General features: G+C 45.2%; 1 protein-coding gene across 3 annotated transcripts in view; it reads left to right on the top strand.

The window, feature by feature from the left end:
* The window catches only part of LOC147902243 (tRNA/rRNA methyltransferase (SpoU) family protein), a 310,036-nt gene that overhangs the window by 112,615 nt on the left and 176,362 nt on the right, over positions 1-21,059 (top strand). For all 3 annotated transcript variants that reach the window (XR_015541009.1, XR_015541008.1, XM_087374814.1), the window contains exon 15: positions 6,569-6,706. Coding sequence is in view for 1 of the 3 variants with exons in the window: in XM_087374814.1 (XP_087230940.1) it covers positions 6,569-6,706 (138 nt within the window). In the remaining 2 variants the exon portion in view is untranslated. The remainder of the gene's footprint in view (positions 1-6,568; positions 6,707-21,059) is intronic.

Below are 21,059 nucleotides of genomic sequence, written 5' to 3'. Positions count from 1 at the left end.
AGGTGAGGAGCTCCAGTAACTGACGTCCCTGATCTGTGGGCTGTACTGTGCAGTCTGATGAAGTCCGACAGAGGCTATCATTGTGAGATGCCGGAAGTATGACCGGATCCTCCATGAAGTCATAAGTGAGGGCCTGTCTGTTTGAGGTCCTCGCGTTGAAGTCTCCTAAGAGGATGACTTCTCCGCGATGTGAAAAATCTGCAATGTCCGCTGAGAGATCCTCAAATATGGACTGGCCTGGTCCAGTGGAAGAGTAAAACGACTGCGCCGGGGGGAAGTAGCAAACTGCAATAAAGAGATCTCGCTGAGAGGCTCTGCGGTGGATGCGTACCCACAAGAATCGGGCATGTGAATCCGCTCTCTCCACTGTGATGATCCGATCGAGATGCTCTCTGTACAAAATGGCCACTCCTCTCTCTGGACTCTCGTGTGTCTCTGTGAAAAAGATGATATCTCTCCCAAAGAAAGCCCCCCGTAGATTGCCTGGCTGTGCTGTAAAAGAACCATTGCAGTTCCATACAGCGATGCGTAGACTATCTGACAGGTGGTGTGTCCCATGAGCCCTGTCCCGTCAGGCGGTCGGAGCAGGAGGTGGAGGTGGGGCCATATCTGCTGGTCTGTCATCCCTAGGCACTGTGGGAGCACGCCTCAAGGTGCCTGTGATGAGTCTGCCATCCCTGATCACTGCCCACTTGCCCTGAGCTCGGGCTGCGTCTCTCTGAGGCATGAGCGCCTTGCGCTCCTCAACCTGTATCTGAGTCAGATCCTCGTCCATGGAAATCTGTGGGTGGTCTCTGAGTGTCCCTCTCCTCCTGAGGGCAGCTAGACGTGCCTGGGCATCTCTGAATCTGATAATGAGGGGCTGCTCTCTAGTACGATCTCTATCGACTCTATATGCTCCTACTAGGCCATGATCCTGTACTCCCAATGTCTGAGAGACAAAGGTCACAGCCTGTGTCATCGTGGACTCTGTCTCCGAGGGCAAGATACCACGAATGCGAATGTTGAGGGCCTTTGTGGCCCTCTGCTGTGACTCGGCCAATGTAGCTGATACAGTCGATCTCTGAGGCTGTGATGGCTGACGGCGGACGACATCCACCCACTCTGTGGTTCTCTGGACCTCTGTCTGAAGGGAGGTCAAACGCTCCTCAACCGCTGCTACTGCTGTGGTGGGAGATGTGTCTATGTGCTGAACGCGAGTCTCGATCTGTTGCACTCGCTCTGTGTGTCCATGAATCTCTCCAGCAAGAGTCCTATGAGTCGCCTGTAAGACCTGAAGATCTGTTCTAATAGACAAGGTCTCCCGGTCCTGCTGTGTCACTCGATCAGTAAGAGATGCAACCTGAGCTGTAAGTAGAGCAATGGTCTCGTCCTTCCTGTGAAGCATCTGAAGGGCATCTCGGAGGTGGGTCTGAAAGTGCTGAAGCTCTGGTAGGATGTGTTGGCAAGGACAAACAGTGCAAGGCATGGAAGGAGAAAGAGAGGGGGAAAGGGGGGAAACCGGTAAGGTGGGTAGCGGGGATGAGGGAGAAGGCTGGAGAGAGAGAGAGAGAGAGCTAATGATGTACCACAACTCTTGCTAGCCACAGCGGATGGAGATGGAGAAGCAGAGCATAGGTGTGGAAGAATGAGTGTGATGCATTCTCTGTACGTTTGGGAGACTATATTTATCATGTTCTGCTCTTGCCTTCAAAATCCTCCAACTGCTCTTTGTCTTCAGAATTCTCCTTAGAAAGAAAGAAAGAAAGTTTATTAAAGTCTTCGGGAGACTGTGAAGGTCTATGAGACTAAAGATAACTGATACAATGAGCATAACGGTGGCGGTCTCAAAACGGGCCTGCCAACCGTTTCTACAAAAAAGAGGTTATGAAGGATTCTGTATCTAGTCCTGATACAAAAAATATGTGTCTACCTCCAGACGATACAAAAAAGAAGGGGGGGGAACCAAAAATGGCGCAGAGGGGGGAGATACAGTATACATGTGTAGGTGGTGATCGTCAGAGACCAATCCTAGAGGGGCCGTCAAATGGGAGGTCGGAAAAAACCCTGCGATAGATGATTGGCCTCTGACGTCACGCGGCCTAGCCGAGCTCGGTCGTCGGGGGCGGCGGGTGGCCCTGTGGATGAGGGCAACAGTAACCTCGGTGGGGCGGGCAGAGAGCAGAGACGAGATGTCATGGACCTGGATGTGTGAGTTTGTCCATTGGCGCAGCTGTCGTGGCTTTGGCTCTCGCTCACGTCCGTGTCGTCGGCTAGACTGAGAAGAGGTATCCTGTGACTGGAAGAAGTCAGTGATAGGCCGCTGGGTGTCCTCACGCTGTGTGTGCTGCTCGTGTCGCCGTGCTCGGAGAGAGGTATCTCGGTGGCGAGTCATCTCATGTAAGAAAGCGGCTAGGCATCGCTGATCCGGGAACTGCAGCATGTGTGGGAGGGAGCTGAATCCGTCGCGGAAGAGGTAGTGGTACCGGCCTCGAATGGCATAATAGATAGGACATCTGCAAGCAAAGTGCTCCTTTGACTCGATCTCCTGCAAGTCGCAGAGTGGGCAAAGGCGGTCCTCTTGTGGGATACTTTATGCGCGTCCGCTCTCGATCCGTATTCGGTGTGACGAGACCCTAAACTGACCGAGGAAGATCCGGAGCGCATGTGGTAGATGAAGTTGTGTGTAACCCAGAGGTGTGATGAAGCCCTCCTGTGAGATCTGGAGGCAGTGTCGGCGGTAGAAGTCGAGCTTCACAGGAAGCTCGGAGTGAAGAAACCATGTCGGCCAGGTGTGAAGCTGGAGCAGATCCGCTCGAATGAGCCAGTTGACCTCCTGGTCAGTGGGGGAGAGGGGAGATGGTGGAGCGTCGAGGCTGTACGTAAAAGGAGGCAACCGGTCTAAGTCGAGGCCCAGTCGGGTGAACCAACTGGAAAGACGACTATACCAACATTGCTGGACCCCATCAACGGATAAGGCCATAGAGGAGGATAGGGCTAGCCAAGGTAGGCGGAGGCGACCGTCGGCGGAGGAGCTGAAATTCGTGACTCTGTGGAGATAGGTGATAGCCTGAAAAGCCGCATCAAGCTGTAGGGGTGAGGCGCCGAACTCTGCTAGAATGATCTGGTGTGGTACCGATGGTTTGCTGCGGATCATCCGAGGAATTATCAGTATCTATAGGCGCTCGACTCGAGCCCACTCTGTGTCTGAAAGGTCGACTCCCCACCAAGGGCTACCGTACATGCCTGCTGGGCGGACGAAAGAATAAAAAAGGAGAGACTTGGTCCGCGGGTCCTGGAAGTGGGAGTGGTAGCACTGTCGCTCCAGCCTGGCAAGAGCGGCGTATCCCCGGCTGATCCTAGCCTGCATGGCCAGGCGCATCGTGAAGATCGGGCCTGAGAAGACAATGCCTCACACTTAACAACACAGGTACTAACCTTTGAGAAGGATCCGCCAATTGCATCTGCATATTTCCGCATTGGGACTCTCCTGCATTTCCACGTCGCATTTAGATATTATCATATTGGCCGTGCGACGGTCTTTATTCAGTGGACAATCTTTCCACTGATGTCGCTGAAGGTAGCCAAAGCACAATCCTTCTTTTCTAGCTTTCTCTTTTTGTTCAGGGGTCAACGAGGACTTTGACCAAGCCCGGGCTGCCATTGGAGTTATTTTCCTTTTCACCCTAACGGTGGTACTTGTTTTTGCTGGTCCCTCAACCGGCTTCACCTGCTTGGTTTGGCCACTTGGCTGGGAGACACTTGTCTTTGAAGTCCATTTCCTTTGAAATCCCCCTTTTCTCGGGTGGTCATACTGAGTCCCTGCCTGCACAAATCCACTAGATCTGCCTCTGGCATCCTCATAGTTTAGGGCTACTGCAATAGATTCATCTAATGTAGTCACATATTTACCGTGAACTTCCATTTTAATTTTGTCGTTCAGTCCATAGATATAGTCTTTTAATTGAACCGACATAGGGAGAGGGTCTGTTATTTTCATGACACATTCCCTGAACTTGTCAGTGTACTCTGCCACCGACAAATTCCTCTGACGAAGGTTTCTATAAGCATCCCAAGATCGGGACTCTTCGTCAGGTGGAAGAAAGTGTTTCTTAAATTCAGCTTTAAACCCTTCCCAGGTGGTAGGAGCAACTTGATTTTTCTGTTGCTTTATCCACCATCTATCCGCTGCCTCAATAAACAGGTGAGTGGCCTCACGGATTTTCTTTAGATCAGATCGGATTTCACAAATGGCGAAGGCTTCTTCCCACTTGTGTAACCAAACCTCGATCACATCAGAATTGCGCTCGGTCATCCGACCAGCATACATCTCCGGTCTATAGTTGGCAATATTAGGCACCTTGACCCTCGCACGCTCTGATGAGTGTATATTGGGCTCTGGCTCTGCTGGAGCTTTGCCCTTATCAATTCTAGATGGCCTAGCCGACAAGGTTTGCACCATCTCCCTAATCTCATTTTGACCAGCGTTCACTTAAAGCTGCTGGTTCATAATTTGCTGTAAAGCATCTTCTAATACCAAAATTCTACCCACCAGAGTAGGTGTTGTGTGATGGGACATTTGTTGTGTAGACCGTGCTCTAGGCTCACTAGGAGTCACCCTGGAATCTTGTCCTTGTGCCTCCATAGTTTCAAAAGGGAAAATAGTTTTTTTTTTCCAGATTCCCCTTTTGTTAGGTAGGAAAAATAAACGACAGCCTCTGCTGTACAGAACGAATCGACTCCAACTCAAAATTTGTATAAAAGAGAAAAAAGTGCTCCCTGGAAGCTCCACGCAGGCTTCAAAAAGAATTCAGGACAAAGTTCCGCTCGCCAGTGTTCAGGGTCCGAGTTGAGGAAAGCAGCCTGAGTATGTGCGTTCTGCTCTTGAGGCAAGCTTGAAAAAAACTCGATGTAGATTATATCAATCTGCACCACCAGCGCCGCGTTGACACAAATACGCTTGTGCCACATCAACAAATCCCATGACAACCTGAAATTGGCTGACCAGCGTCGCGCTTCCCAGAGACCTTTTTGCGTGTGCCTCTCGCTTTTACGCGGTTCTGGCTTTGCCAAGCCCAAATTTCTGTGTTGTTGCATCGCCATGGCTGCCACATCAACCACTACCACGCAAAGCCCTTCCGTGAAAGGTACGCCATGCCATCGCAGCACAACGCCAGCCTGCTCCGCTATTTTCCCCCTCGTCAAACATGCACTCCACGCTTATCGTTCGCTTGTGACGTTAGCAGCTCCAAAAGGCCAAGTCCCGCACCTCCTGTCCACGCCTGGTGTCCGCTATCACCGATCAAGTAATAGCATTACTATGAAACGTACATAGCTTTCGTCACAGCTCACGAACCCCTTCCCTTGGTCTCTTCCCTTGGGCTTTGATACCAAAATGAAACGAACCTATTCTATCTCTCTCCTGGTCATACTCAATCACGGGCGATGGCATATCGTTTTTCCACCCAGCCTTGCTCTCGTGGATCGCATGTTTCATCTGATACGTAATTTCTTTGTCTCATGCCTATCCACAAAACCCACAACTCCCTAGATGGTTCCCTCTGCCACATGTCATCATTTTAGCCCTTTTCTTGGTACACCATTTACCCCTCTCTTGGGGCACAATTAAACCATTTGCCCCTTGGCATTATTACACATTTAGGTGCACCTAGGCCTTAGCACTCAGAACCACCTAGTCAATGCCATTACACCCTCACCTAGGACCTTGGCAGTTACTTCTGTTGACCATTTTATTTACGCACATGAAATATTACAGAAGTCGGTCATCTAAGAGAAAATGCCCACCGATCTTTCCGAGGTCATGCTATCTCGGCTAGAGCATAACAGGATCAGCTTATTGCCCTAGTTGTAGTACCAATCTCTTTGTGTAGTCCTCACTTCTCTTTTGTAGATTCGGTTAGGAGATTATTGCCTGTCTCATTGCATGGCAGATATGGAGATCTAGATGCACAAAGACTATACATGGGACTCAGAATGTTGTTCCTTAGTCCTCTCAGGTATTGGGCAGTACATTATTCACACCCTCATGGCACTTGGGGCAGGATTTAGGGCTCCTTAGGAGAGCTTCTTTGATGAGGGAGTGGGACCATGGTTTCTTTTTCATATATACTACTACAGGGCCTTTCTGATATTTGGACTTCCCGGATTGCTTCCGACCGCCTCATTTCTTTTCTGCATGATTTTGTATGAGGCTCTCACATGATTTATCTTGGATTTGTTTTCTGCGAGAAAAAGAGTGATAGTCAGCAAAATGCCATTTTCGTCCTAACTTCATTGTGTTGCTATCATATTGCAAAGAAAACATGTCATTACAATGGTCAGCATAAATTCTTCTATTTGCATCTTGATTGTCCTGCTGCTTTAGTCAGGCCTCAAAGATTTCGCAAACTGCATAATTTCTTCTTTTATGCTATGTTTGTACATTAGAGTGAAATTCAGAATGTGTCCTCTCTATTAAAATGAAAAGCTGGGATAAGGTTTGTGAGTGGGTCTTCTTAATGGGTATATCATTAGTTTGGCTACTTTGAAAGTGCTGTTTGATAATCCTGAGTTGCTGTCATGGCTGCAGGTCATTGGAATTGGTACAGTTGCAAATTGCATTGCATGGTTATATGATGTTATGAAAAGTGAAGTGTCAGAGTCTGCCATACTGTTCATCTGGGAATTTCTATGGAAATCGGTGAACATAAGGACAGCTCAGGAAGAGGTAACTATAAAATTTGTCATCTAAACAATGTACGCAAGAGTTTCTTTTTTGATATATGATCCGACCATCAATGTTAAGTGCCGTACAGAATCTTCTTACGTTGATGTGACATATGAAATGCTAATGTGTGTACTTCCTTTCTAATAAAAAAAGAAAATGTAGCAGGAGGATTGGTATGCCTTATCAAATACACAGACCAAGTTTATTCTTCCATTGTGACATAAAAATTTCAGCTAGTTCTGTTATATATAGCTGATCAAAGACAGAAAGAAAGAAAGTTTATTAAAGCCTTCGGAAGACCGATGGGTTTATGAGACTGTGAAAAACCTGGTACAAACGAGCTATGGTAGTGGAGCTACTAAACGAGCATCCACACCAATGCAAAATGCAAAATGCAAAAATGCGAATGGTAGTACTAAGTCCTAAGTACAACATAGTCATGTCAAGGGTCAACTATAAATCAATCTCGGCATCATCATCAACATCATCATCATCATCAGCAGCAGCAGCAGGACATCAGGGTGGATGAGGCAATGGGAGAATGAAATCGGCAATAGAGTGCTATCGGCCACTCAAAGGTGCAGTCTTGGCACGTCTCCTGGTCGTAGCTCTACGTCTAACCAGGGCTACTGTGACCCCCGTCGGTCGAGCTCCGACTCTAAACAGGGATTGTGAGTACATCGTGTATATTAGCCTCTCTATGGATTATTACTTAGGTGAGGGTCTATACTTCATCGGAAGAACCACGTCTGATGAAGAATATCATGTTTTCCATCCTGGCTGGTTGGCAGAGACTTGTCTTTTGTTAACATCCATCACATGACCTGTAAATAGAAAAGAGAACATGGCATGAATATGGGAACTTAGCATGTAATGTTTGGGACAGCGAAGGGAAGACCAAGGGAAAAGGGAAGTAAAGATGAAGACAACAGAGCAATGGGCTAAGGCAGACAGCCCCCACACGGAGGTGTTTCATTGAGAGACAAAGTGAGTACTTATTCAGGTTAGATATCTTTTAGGCAAATTTCCATCAAACTTGAAATGAGAATGATATTCAAGATAACATCATTTCCTGACCTTCTTTGGTCAAACTTGCTGCAAAAAAATACACTCATTAAGTGCTTTGGTTACGATCTCCAGCACATCACGTACCCACCACAAGGAAGAATACTCAATCAGATTTATGGTTAGACGATTGACAAAGAGTGTAACTGGCCATCCAGGGCAGGGCACTCAAAGCAGATAGCAGAGGTGCCTTTCTTGTCCTATACCACCTGCAGTGGTAGACAACGTCAAGTGGATCCAATGGCTTAGACCTTTTCTCGGGAGCGGCTTGCCAAGGAAGATCTCTTATGTCTTCTGGTTGTAGCGCAGAGAGGTTTGCCCATAGGACCAAAAACCCTAAAACAAATCTGTATTCAAGCTTTGACACCCTTAAACGAATCTGTATTCAGCTTCGAATCCCTAAAACAAATCTGTAGTTAGCTTTGAAACCCTAAAACGAATGTGTATTAAGCTTTGAAGCCCCTAATACAAATTGGTGATCAGCCTTGAAACCCTAAATTGGTGATGAGCGTTGAAACCCTAAAAACGAATCACTCCCGGTAGAAACACAGCTTGGATCTTGGATTCGCAGCAGTAGATAATCAATAAGATATTTCGAATCTCATAGATAACAGGGGAAAACACCATCTGATAGCTTCATCTGACGAGGAGTTGCAACATATTTCTTTTGGGAATCAAAATGAATTGATAGAGGGAGAGAAAGAACAGAGAACACACACACTAGGGCCCATAACTAAGGGCTGGACCCCCCCTCCCCCCCCCCCCCCGCCCCGCCCAATGTCTTTATTGCAATAGAATCAACTTTTACAATTGGCTCATAAAATCCTCCACCATACTCCTTAGCTTCCTCAAAATCCAAGCTCCTTGCCCCATATCTTCTCTCATGCCTCCCACCATTTCCAACTAACCCAACAATCCCAATATTATCCTAAGTTACAAGACTGTCAAGGAGCTCAAGCCACTTGCCCTGTCCTTCCTCAATTTCTCTATCCATACCACCGCCTACTCAAATCTTCATTGGTCCATTCTCAATACCCGTCTTTGCCTCTTGGCAATCACCTTACACCCAGATTGACGAACACCCACGGGCCACTAGATAATCTGGCACTCGAGCGAATCAACCTCCCATTGAGGCATTTTGGAAAAGATACCCGAACATGAAGGCTAGAGGAGGATGGAACCTCAAGGTCATCCCAATGAACATCCACCATGAGCTGATAACAGAACCCTCATGCGCAAACTAGATCCACAAGGAGAGAAAATGTTCAAGGAAGAGTACTTCAAAGAGTATCTCATTGGATTAACCTATTCCCAAAGGTCTGCACTGCTGACACAGGTGGGATACCGCAATCCACACACTTGAACATGAAGCTACACCTAATTAGCCTAGAATTCGTAGATATTCCAATGTGGAATGATCAATTCTTGAAACACACCAAATAAAGGCTTTAGTTCATAATAGAAAGAGTATCAATATTGGGTTTGCAATTTGATTAGGCTTGCATTAGGTTGAGTACAACTCTTGAATGATTTGTGAGCCTTGAGGCCCTTCTTTTATAGACTTGGGCTAGCAAAAGCTAGACCGGATTTTAATATCTACTTTTTACAAAAATAGACTTTCTTGCTTTTTGCCCATTGTGGGGGCACATTTTTAATCGCTTTTCTAGAACCCTGTGGCGTCACATAGTCAATGTCATCATTATCAATATCACCATAGTGAGTGAGTGAGAGAGAAAGAAAGAAAGAAATATTAACGTCCGTAGGAGGCCTCGCGCGCCTATGGGACAAGGTACGGAATCAAGTAACTCATACAGTCCACTGTGGGGAGGGGCAAAGGGCTCACTAAGGCCCTTGCTGAGTACTAAAATGCTATACTAGTACAAAATAGCAAAAAAGTAGCAAAATAGCATGAGGGTGGCATGCAAATATCAAGTGCTTAGAGCTAGAGTCCCAAGTGCATGAACCGGCTCCACGTATCCAGGCTCCATGGTGGCTCTCTGATGAGATGTAAAGAGCTCACATATCTGCATCTGTTGGGCTGTCTCCCATGGTGGTGGAGGGCGTGGTTTCCTCGATCTCTGGATTTGATGGGCTATGTCAATGGTGACGCCTCGCCTCAATCGATCTCCCTTGAGGAGAGCTGAAATAGGTCCGAACCTCGATCGTGTGTGCTTTGGTCGCCCGTCGCGTCGTGTACAATCTCTGTGTCCCTCGTCTAGCAGTGGTGTGTCGGCTCTCTCCACCGATCCATATATCTCTCATGTCGGCTAGCTTCTTTTCCTCTACCCCAGAGTGCCTTGGAGCTGAGTCAAATGCATAGAAATCCGTGACCTGTCTCTGTGCTCAGTCTACCTCAATACCCTGTGGAGCGGTGGTCCCAGCCTGTTGTTCTCTGATATGTCGTAGTAGCGTCTCTCTGTGTCGTCGCATCTCAATCAAGTAGAGCCCAATACAGACCTGGTCCTGGAAGTGGATCAGTCTTGAGAGTGGGCCAAAGCCGTGCCCCTCCTGAAAAAGGCAGTGGTAGCGCACTCGGATCTCATAGTAGGCTGGGCAGACACATAGGAAGTGCTCCTCTGTCTCGACCGCCCCCATCGTGCACAACCTTGAAGTCTGTTGCTCTCTGGGTATGCCTGTAGCTCTCTCTGCCTCGATTCTCAGTTGATGGGACGATACCCGTATCCGTTCGATGGCAATCCTGAGCGCGTGTGAGACTCCTCTGTCCTTGAGATACTCTGAGAAAATTGTCATAGTAGAGCTGGGTCTTGGTGGGGAACTGCTGGTGTGCGAGATATGTGGAGCTGGAGGAGATGTAAGAATGGCATGTCCTTTGGAGTGCCGGATATTAGTTGCCCCATCATCATCATCATCATCATCAACCTTCCATTCAATATTAGGCATGGCTGCTTTGACATGTGCTAAAGTCTCATTGAAAGAGTCATCATGTTTGAACTATCCTTTAGGGAGTCCCCCCACTCTAATCGTCAATGCATTATCACGTTTGGCTTCGTGTTCTTTGATCTCCTCTTGGATATTAGTCTTGTTTGCCTTTTTGTCAAACTCCTGAATCACTTCTTTCTTGATTGATTGTACTTCAGTATGGACCATATCTTTGACTGTAGAGACTGGTTGAGGAGTAGGAGGAGAATTCTTACATGAGTTCACAAGCTCATCAATTACTGCTTGCTTGCCAGGTCCCTCTAGAACTTGAAGTTGAGCTTTTACTTCTGCCAGCTCAAGCCTTAACTCTCTGACTGCTTGCTGCAAATAATAAATCTGTTCATGTTGTCCAATGATAGGTCGTTTGGACCCTTCTTGCTGGTAATTGTGTGCATACGGAGAGGGTGTCATGGCTGCAATTGTAGAGTACCGAGTCTTGATAGTTGAGGTTGATAGAGTTGAGGGGGATTTGGAGGAGAGGGTAGGCCATTCCATATTGGCTATTTCTTTTGGAACTCCCTAGCTGAACCTAACCCCCAAGTTGGGCTGGGGGTTTAGCCCAACTGGGGGTCAGAGACCCTAGGTGCTTGCTGCGATAAAGTACGGGCTGGTACGATGGACTGGTACGGGATGTACGGAAAGGGTACGGAGAACTGTACGGGGCTGTACAACGAGTTGTACGGGGGGTTTTAGGACTGTACGGGAGAGTGTACAACGAGCTGTGCGGGAGCATTGTGGAGCTGTACGGCGAGCTGTACGGAGGGGTTATAGAACTCTACGATGGGCTGTACGGAGGGGTTACGGTGGGCTGTACGGAGAGTTGTACGGCGGGATGTACGGGGGGAGAAAGAAAGAAAGAAAGAAAGTGTATTATTGTCCACTAGAGAGAGAGAGAGAGAGAGAGAGAGAGAGAGAGAGGATATGATATGATTGTATTAACGTCCTCATGAGACCCTTCAGGATCTATGGGACAGTGATCACTTTCAACAAGTAGTGATTGTTTACATCCATTGAAAGAAAATAGCATAAATAAAAGCATAAATGTGCTATGCAGTGAGTACTTGTTGTGCTAGCTTGTGTGCTAGACCAAGTACTTTGTTGCGATATTCTAAAATTTCCGTTAAGTAGTTGCCTAGCGCTTTGGCTGGCCGCTCCAGTGGGGATTTCAGGTTGCTTCTATTGCCCCCATAACATTCTCTGATTTGCGCATATGCTCGACATGTTAGGAGTACATGCTGCTCATTTTCTACTTCTCCTGCGAAGCAGATTTTACATACTCTTTCCTCTCTTGATACCCTGGGTCTTGCCCATCTTCCCTTCTCCACCTCGAGATCATTTGAGCTGGTTCTGATTTTACAGATTAAATGTCTTTTAAATATTGATATGTCTTCTCCGAGGTATTTCTGCATTCCATAACTGTCCATCGGATTGATTTCCTGCTTATTAAACTGCATTTTCGCCCCTGGTTCTTGCCATAGCTTTTGCAGCATTCTCTGCATCACGAACTCCCTGATTTCACATGCATCTTCGGGGATATCAGCAGCAGTTATACCCCTTAATTCCATCCATTTCAGCCCCTCTTTGTGCCATCCAGCGATTCGCATAGCTTCCATTTCTCTGTGTGGTATGCTATTGGTGTCCATCTTTCCAACTTTGTTGAGGTATGCCATGAATTGGCACAATGCCTCTCCTTCGAGAGATATCATACCTGTCTCAGCCAACAAGATGGGGTACGGTGTTTGTGCCTTCACCCTTAACTCTACTATGAGAAATCGTTTGTGCAAAGTCTCTATTCAGTTCTAGTAGGCCCTAGAGAGCCCAGGTGCCTAGGCTGGACATTCGTAAAGGACCACTGTTTGTACGAGCATGGTATACAAAAACTTTCTCATTTCCCAGTTCCATAGGTGTGCCTTCTGCAGTTGTTTTGGAAGCTATATAAAGCTTTCAAACCTCCCAGGATTCTTCTTTCCACACATGCACTCCACTTGTAAGTGTCTGCAAATTCCAGCCCCAAATATTTGTATGTAGTGACACTGTCCAGAGGCTGCCCCTTAAAAGCGAAATCAACCTGTTTATTCCGAGTCCGGATCACCATCACTTTTGTCTTGGATATGTTGACTTGCATTCTTGAGTGTTTGCAGAATTTTCCGAGTGTATCCAAATGTGTTTGCATCTCTTTCTTGCTTTTTGCGAAGAAGACTACATCATCTGCGTAAATAAGCAATAAGAGGGCTACCTTTCCCCTGGTAATGTTGGTAAACTTAAATGAGCCACTGCACAATGAGTGGGTTGGTTGGTGGAGCTGCTATTGGGAAGCCTCACAAGTTCCACCATATCTTACTAGTATGTTTCTCGGTTGCTACATTATTTAATCATATATAGAGCAGGGTGGCCATCATCCAATGCATTGAGCATTTCATTTTTTACCATGCTCATAATCATAAGGAGGGGGAAAAAAAACAAGGGCAGTAGTTCAAACCTTTGTTCCTTGGAAAAACTTAAAAATATAGCAAAGTTACTTACAATTGAACAATCATCTATGTTTGTTCCGCTAACAACCTTCACGTAATAGCTTGTGAACTTTTCATTTTCCTATGTCCCAACATCCTCCAAGATCACAACGGCAATTGTGCCAACTAGGTAGGCATCTTCTTTGTAGCAATTTTGCTATTGTTTTGTTTTCAAAGGCTATTAACTTGACCTTATGTGTTGGCAATAGTGTGATAAATGTACTCCCAGTTACTTTCAATGTTAATGCAGAGTCACCCTTTTTCCATCTAGGCTTCTTAGTAGCAATCCAAAAAATTTCAAGTCTTGAATAATCACCCACTCTAATTATTTTATCATGCTTAATAATAAGGTCCTTGTCAATTTGCAATGTAATTGTTGTTTGTCAGTTAAGTCCACTCTTATATTGGTTATGGCGAGTTCTTATTCTTGTCATATGTACCGTAATGATTTAAAATTAATCCTTTGAATATGACCCTCTATAGGTCTGGGATTTTCTCTTTTATCATTCTAACTGTTTTGACTTGCTGCTTGCTACTGTATGATTGCTTTTTGCTCCTGCACTTGCTAGAAGCTTCTTTCTCAATACTAGCGATTGGTATTTTCTTTGACATACTTGATGCCTCTTTCTCAGCAGCAAACATTATCGACAATTGAATTTTACCTATAAATATAAAAGCTTAGCATTGTTTATGCATGTTGAGAAACAGAGGGAAAGTGCAATCATAATTATTAAGAACAAGGGAAAAAGTGCAACTAGAATTAACACTAAACCAAAGCTTGCAAGAACAAAGAGTAGATGCAAACAAAACCCAATGAGAGCAACAATAAGTCTTTTTGAATAAGTGCATACCCACATAAAGCCAAGGCCCTTGTTCATACTAAAAAATTTCATTGCCTCTACAAGTTCCTCAAGCCAAGTTCTATACCTTGTTCATCATCTTTATCTTTACAAATGATAGTGCCAAGTGTCACTAGTGCTTTTTTCTGATTGCACTCGTTTTGTGTTGACTAATAGACTCATAAATGGGTAATATTGCTGCCTCATATTCCGCCCCAACTAATCTCCATGCAATCTTTATTGATTCAGAGTCATCACTATATGATTGCATTAAGGTCATTACCTGGAACACCTTCGCCATTGTGTGTTCTCATCCACTCTTCCAATTCATCGATGAACAGACCAAAGGCAGTTGGTGAGAGGCTTTTTTCTAATTGCACACTTTTTGTGTTGACCAATAGACTCATAAATGGGTAATACTCCCTCATGTAACCTGTATGTGGCTTCTCTAATCTCTTGAGGGACTTTGAGCTTTTCTAGACTTTCCCATAGCTTTTTGTGTGGAACTGTGTCAAATACTTTCTTAAAGTCTACAAAGCAACAGTAGACTACTTCTTTCTTATTCTTGACCTCCTCCGTTGCAGCCTGTATGGCAATCAAGTGGTCTATTGTTGAATGTTTAGGACGAAACCCTGCCTGGGATGGTGCCCTAGCTCCTTGCTCTTCCGCCCATTTGCTGAGTCTTTGTTATTGTGCCATATAACTTGGCCATTAGGCTACTCACCATGATGGTGCGGTAGTTTTTGGCCACTTTGCTGTCCCCGCTCTTATGGATTGGTACGATCCTGCTAAGCTGCCATTCCTTGGGAAAGCCTTCTTCTAAGGCTCAATTCATGAGTGTAGTGAGCATTTTCTTTGTCTTCTCACGCCCCCATTTCAGCATTTCAGCCACTAGCCCTTGTGTGTTTGGAGCCTTTCCGTTTGCGAGTTTTTCAAACGCTTTCCCACATTTCCTCTGTTATGACAGCATTTACAGCTTTGATGGAAAAGTTATTATTGACCCTCTCTTCACCCTCTCTCTCATAGAGGCCTTTGACGAAATCTGTCATGTCTTCCCATGATGCTTTCCTCTCTTGGGGTATGCTGCCATGTAGCTTTTGGAAAAACTTTCTGGGATTTTGCTTAAGCTCATCAAAGCTCTGTATTTGTTTGCTCTTGAGAAACTCTCTTTTTTTGTTTCTTACCAACTTTCTGTAGGCTCTAGCTTTGTCCTCCTTCTCGGTTGTGTCTGCTGTTGTCCATGCTTTTTTTGCTACTCTGCATTCCTGATCATACCAGTGGTTGAAGGTCATGACTCCTCCCCTTGCTTTTTGGAGAGCATTCATGAGCTGTTTTCTGCAGTAAGTCACTCATTTCTTGGCATGTGGAAGGCGTCTGACAGCATGCTATTTCTTCTTCTAGTTTTTGTTCATATATGTGTGCCTTTTTATAATCCAATCTCAGCCTAGGTTGTGCAGGAATTTCCTGTTTTTTACTATATGCTTTGTCCCTATGATGCCCATAGATATTGCTCTGTGATCGGAATCAATAGACTCCTCTTCAATCTTGAAGTGCTCAAGTATGTGTCTTTCATGTGGGTTCATGATCACATGATCAACTACGCTCGATCCTTGAGGAGTTTTGCATGTGTATCCCTCCATTTCTTTGAAGTACGGGGTGCCATTGCAAATTTGCATTCCAAAGCATCCGCATAGGGCGAGGAGTTGTCTTCCCATTTGGGTGATTTCCCGTCATCTCTGGATGTCCTTTTCCAGCCTTTTCTTTCTGCATTGTCCTCTTCCATTTCCTCCATCCAAATATGATCTTTCCCTTCCACTGTAATGATCCCTTGTAATGATCTTGTCCTTGCGTTGAAGTCACCGGCGAGGATAATTACATGCTCTTTAGAGAACTGAGCTATGTCTTTTCCCAAGTGCATAAGAGGGTCCTCTCGGGATAGGTGGCTGTTTTGTTTGTATATGGGTGATTGCAGGGGTGCAAAATAGCACGCTGGCAACCTTATATTTCCCTCTTTTGCTGCTATCTCTAACCACATATATTGTTTATGTGGATCCTTCTTTATCACTCTCGCTGATTTCTGCCATGTCATGCTAATGTAACATGCAATCCCACCAAAACTTCTCCCCCCCATGTGTGTTTTTGCATTCCACATTGATGTCTTCAAGAACCCCTTGATTTCTGGCGATTCATTTCCCTCATGCTCCCATGTTTCCAACACACTGAGTATGTCTGTCTCCAACACTTCATCTTCTAATGCAATGACCTTGTCTAGATTCCATCCTTCCACATTCCATATTTTGATCCTGAGGGTCTCGTATTCCTATTTATTGTTATGCTCTAGCCGACATAGCATGACCTCGGAAAGATCGGTGTGCATTTTCTCTTAGATGACTATCTTTTGGTAATATTTCATGTGCGTAAATTAAATGGTCAAGGGAAGTAACTGCCAAGGTCCTAGGTGAGGGTGTATTGGCATCGACTAGGTGGTTCTGAGTGCTAAGGCCTAGGTCCACCTAAATGTGTAATAATGCCAAGGGGCAAATGTTTTAATTGTGCCCCAAGAGAGGGGTAAATGGTGTACCAAGTTAAGGGTCTAAAATGATGACATGTGGCAGAAGGAACCATCTAGGGAACTGAGGGCTTGTGGATATGCATGAAAAGAAATTGAATTACGTATGTTTTGTACATGGGATCCACGAGATAGGTTGGGTGGATATTTGGGATGGCAGCACCTGTGATTTTGGATTAGCTATTGAATCAACGAAAAGCTGAAGGATTAGAAAGTGTATGTAAAATTTGGTTTCAGAGCAGGTTAGCATTCAGGCTGGACGAAGGGAGCGCAGACGAAGGATTACTTCGTGGAAAGAACGTGAGACCATCAGTCGACGAAAAGTAGAGAGAGAGTAAGATAATGATCGTATCAATTGCTCGGTCAAGGCTGTGACGACGAACAGTAGGGCCTGGGAATGGTGGCGCGTGAAAGAGAGGAGTCATGTATGAAGGAAGCGCAGGGCTGGAATTGTTGGCGTATGCAAGTATCCATGGGCTGATGGGCAATTAGCGTGGGCTCTCGGACAAAGCTCTCAGCTTTCTGTTGCAGTGCAACCGATTCGACGATTCAGAGCAAGGACGGAGAATATAGGAACCCCGAAGCGTGTATCGCGAGTCACACAGAAATGCTTATTTTGAGATTGAGATAGAGAACGATGGCGTGTTCATCTACGGTAAGTTGTCAGTTGAGAGGATGAATTTTGGAGACAGGAAGAAGGGTCTCCAATGAGAGAAAAGAGTGGCTGCTATCGCCTGTGTTACGTCCCTGCCGATAGCTAAACAATCCGCTTATAGGCAATCTCTCTCTGTTGGATGATGCTTGGGACCAACCCCATTCGCTTGTTCCCTTTTGAGGTGTTGCGGAAGTTGTGCCTTGCGTGCGGAAATGGGTAGCGTGGAGAATGAATCCACATCCATTGTCGAGCTAAACGTTGGAGGGATGGACCCCATTTTCGCCACATTTTGAATTGGATGTGGTCACGCAAATAGTCCGTGAGCGTGGGTACGGTTACGAGCATAGCTCTAGCTGGGGAAACGTATATCTGGCGAGGTTCTTGGAATACGATTACCTGCAGAACAGTAGCTTTCTGATATTCAGTTAATTGCGTGGGTTCAAATAAAATCTATCAAGTCTGAGAGACGGAGGAGTGGCACAGAATTTCGAGGCTTGCAAAGGCTTTGGCAGAAGAGATAAATTCAAGACATCTGCATTACGTGGAGCTTCCAGGGAGCATCATTTTTTTCCCTTTCTATACAACATTTTAGTTTGCAGTCTATTTATTTCTGTACAGCAGAAGGAAATTCGAAGTGAAAAAAAAAAAACTATTTTCCCTTTTGAAACAATGGAGGCAAAAGGACAAGATTCCAGGGTAAATCTTGGTGAATCTAGAGTGCGATCTACGCAAGAAGTGTTTCACCACACAACACCTACTCTGGTGGGTAGGATTTCTGTACTAGAAGATGCCTTACAACAGATCATGAACCAGCAGCTTCAAGTGAAAGCTGGTCAAAATGAAATTAGAGAAATGGTGCAAGCCTTGTCGGCTAGACCATCTAGGAATGATAAGGGCAAAGCTCTAGCAGAGCCAGAGCCCAGTATACACTCATCAAAACGTGCGAAGGTCAAGGTACCTAATATTGCCAACTATAGACCAGAGAAGTACGCTTGGTCGGATGACCGAGCGCAGTTCTGATGTGATTGAGGTTTGGTTACACAAGTTGGAAGAAGCCTTCGCCATTTGTGAAATCAGATCTGATCCAAAGAAAATCCGCGAGACCACTCACCTGTTTATTGAGGCAGTGGATAGATGGTGGATTAAGCAATAGAAAGATCAAGTTGCCCCTGCAGATGCAATTGGTGGGACCTTCTCAGAGGTTAGTACCTGTGTTGTTAAATGTGTCTGTTACTAAGTCAGTAAGCGCTGCACCTGATAAGCCCGCAGCAACGGGGTATACAGTTTTCGATGAGCCCGAGTTGATTAAAATGAAAGGGCAAGTAGCCAATCATGATGTGATTGTATTGTTCGACTCAGCGTCAACGCACAATGTAATTAACTCGAAGCTTATTAAGAGACTCAAGTTGAAAACTAGTCTGTCTGACTATGCTTAGACAGTCAGGATGGCGGACGGAAGTTCAACTGAAGTATGGGACCAAAGGGTTACCCAGTTGGAACTTCGAACTCAGGACTAGGTTGAGAAGCTGGACTTTGAACTGACCAGGCTTGCTCACGCAGATATAGCCCTAGGCATGGCTTAGCATTTTTGGAAAAATCCAGCCATTGATTGGAAAAAGCATATTTACCAGTTCAAGATGAACGGGGTAGAATATGTTTTGCGAGGTGAGAAGGATTTACCTCGAGGACCATTGATTTCAGCCATGGAAATTCGGAAGACTCCGAAAGAGTTTCTGTGTCTGTGTATAGCATTGGTAGAGTCGATTGATGATGCATCGAGTAGCACTGAGGCTACCCAAGATGGGGAAATGGCCGAGTTGGGTAAAGAGATATCGGAGAAGTTCTCTAATTGTTTTAGGGATGAGTTACCTTATGGGTTACCTCAAGAGCAGAATGTTCAACATAAAATTGAGCTTATCCCGGGGGCAGAACCTGTAAATCGACCTCCCTATAGATTAAGCTTTACAGAAGAAGTTGAGGTGCGAAGACAACTGGAAGAATACCTTAAGCTGGGGCACATTCAACCCATTTTTTTCCCTTTTGCTTCGCCAGTGATATTAAAGAGGAAGAAAGATGATACTTTTCGTCTCTGTATAGATTACAGAGCATTGAACAATATCACTATTAAGCACAGGTATCCGATGGCTTGGATCGATGATTTGCTAGATGCATTACATGGGGCCGTAATTTTCAGTAAGATAGATCTTAAGTGTGGCTACCATCAGATCCGTATTATAGCCGAGGATGTGCATAAAACCGCTTTTAGAAGCAGGTTTGGTCATTATGAGTTTTTGGTTATGCCCTTTGGAGTTACCAATGCTCCCACTACATTCATCATGCTTATGAATGATTTACTACGTCCGTATATCGGAAAGTTTGTAGTACATTTTATTGACGATATTCTGGTATTGAGTAAGAGTATTACTGAGCATCGTGAACACTTAAGAATAGTGTTCAGTACTTTGAGGAAAGCCAGTCTTTATGTAAATAAGAAGAAAACTATACTGTGTATGGTTAGACTTGAATATTTAGGATTCATAATTACTCCAGAGGGGGTAGAAATGGATCCAAAGAAAGTGGCTGCGATACTGACTTGGCCAATCCCTCAGAGTCTGACCACTTTGCGATCATTCTTGGGATTTGTCCAATTTTATAGAAGGCATATCAAAGGATATTCCGAAATAGTATCACCATTGACTGATCTGACCTCAGATAAAGTACCTTTTATATGGGGACAGAATCAACAAGAAAGTTTTAACACCATAAGACAAGCTGTGGTCACAGGACCGGTGTTAAAAATAGTTGATCCCCAAAAACCGTTGTTCCTGGAAACCGATGCAAGTGGCATTGTGGTAGGAGCAGTTCTACCAAGAGGGAAGGCCAGTAGCCAACTCATGAATTAGAGTTGTATGCTGTTGTCCATGCTTTGAAAACATGGCGACATTATTTGTATGGATCAGAGTTTTATGTGGATGTTGATCATGATACTCTGAAACATTTTTGTAAACAACCTGTCTTGAGAGGCCGCCAAGCTAGGTGGGCATAACTCATGCAGGAGTTTAATTTGACGAGTCGGTACCGAAGAGGAAAAGATAATAAAGTTGCTGATGCGTTGTCACGCATTATGCATAACATGAGTTTCACGGGATTAGAGAGTGCTCTAATGGCCGAGACTAGAGAAACTCAAAAGGTGGACGAGTTTGTCCATAGTCTATGGCCTAAGGCTCATGTGTTAAAACCTGGGGAAAATGATGACCTGGCATTCAGAAAAGGCCAAACGTATGTAAGATATGCCATAAGGGATGGTATGCTGAAAAGAAATGGCAAGGTAGGAGTACCTAATTAGAATGATCTTAGGCAGAGACTCATTCGACAGTGCCATGATAGCCCATGTGCAGGACATCCAGGAGTCGAGAAGACATATGGTCTCGTGAAGCGAGATTTCTTTTGGCTAAAGATGAAAAAGCATATTCATGAATATGTGACACGTTGTTTTTCGTGTCAGGTAAGTAAGGCAGAGCGGGTGAAGCCACCCGGTCTTTTACAGCCCTTGGAGATACCTCTAAGTAAGTGGGAGAGCATTTTCATGGACTTTATTGTAGGGCTACCTACGACACAAGGTGGTTATGATTCTATCCTTGTGGTGGTTGATCGTCTTACCAAGATGGCTCACTTAGTGCCCCGCAAGTGGCGGATTTGTTTATTAGACATATATTTCGTCTGCATGGATTACCTAGATCCATAGTGTCAGACAGAGATGTCAAATTTACCGGTC

The sequence above is a fragment of the Dipteris shenzhenensis genome, chromosome 5 (assembly GCF_047967505.1).
Source record: "Dipteris shenzhenensis isolate YYH24624 ecotype China chromosome 5, Dip_SZ_1.0, whole genome shotgun sequence".
Classification (NCBI taxonomy): domain Eukaryota; kingdom Viridiplantae; phylum Streptophyta; class Polypodiopsida; order Gleicheniales; family Dipteridaceae; genus Dipteris; species Dipteris shenzhenensis.
The sequence above is the reverse complement of the archived record's forward strand: the minus strand, read 5'-3'. Positions and strand labels throughout refer to the sequence as shown.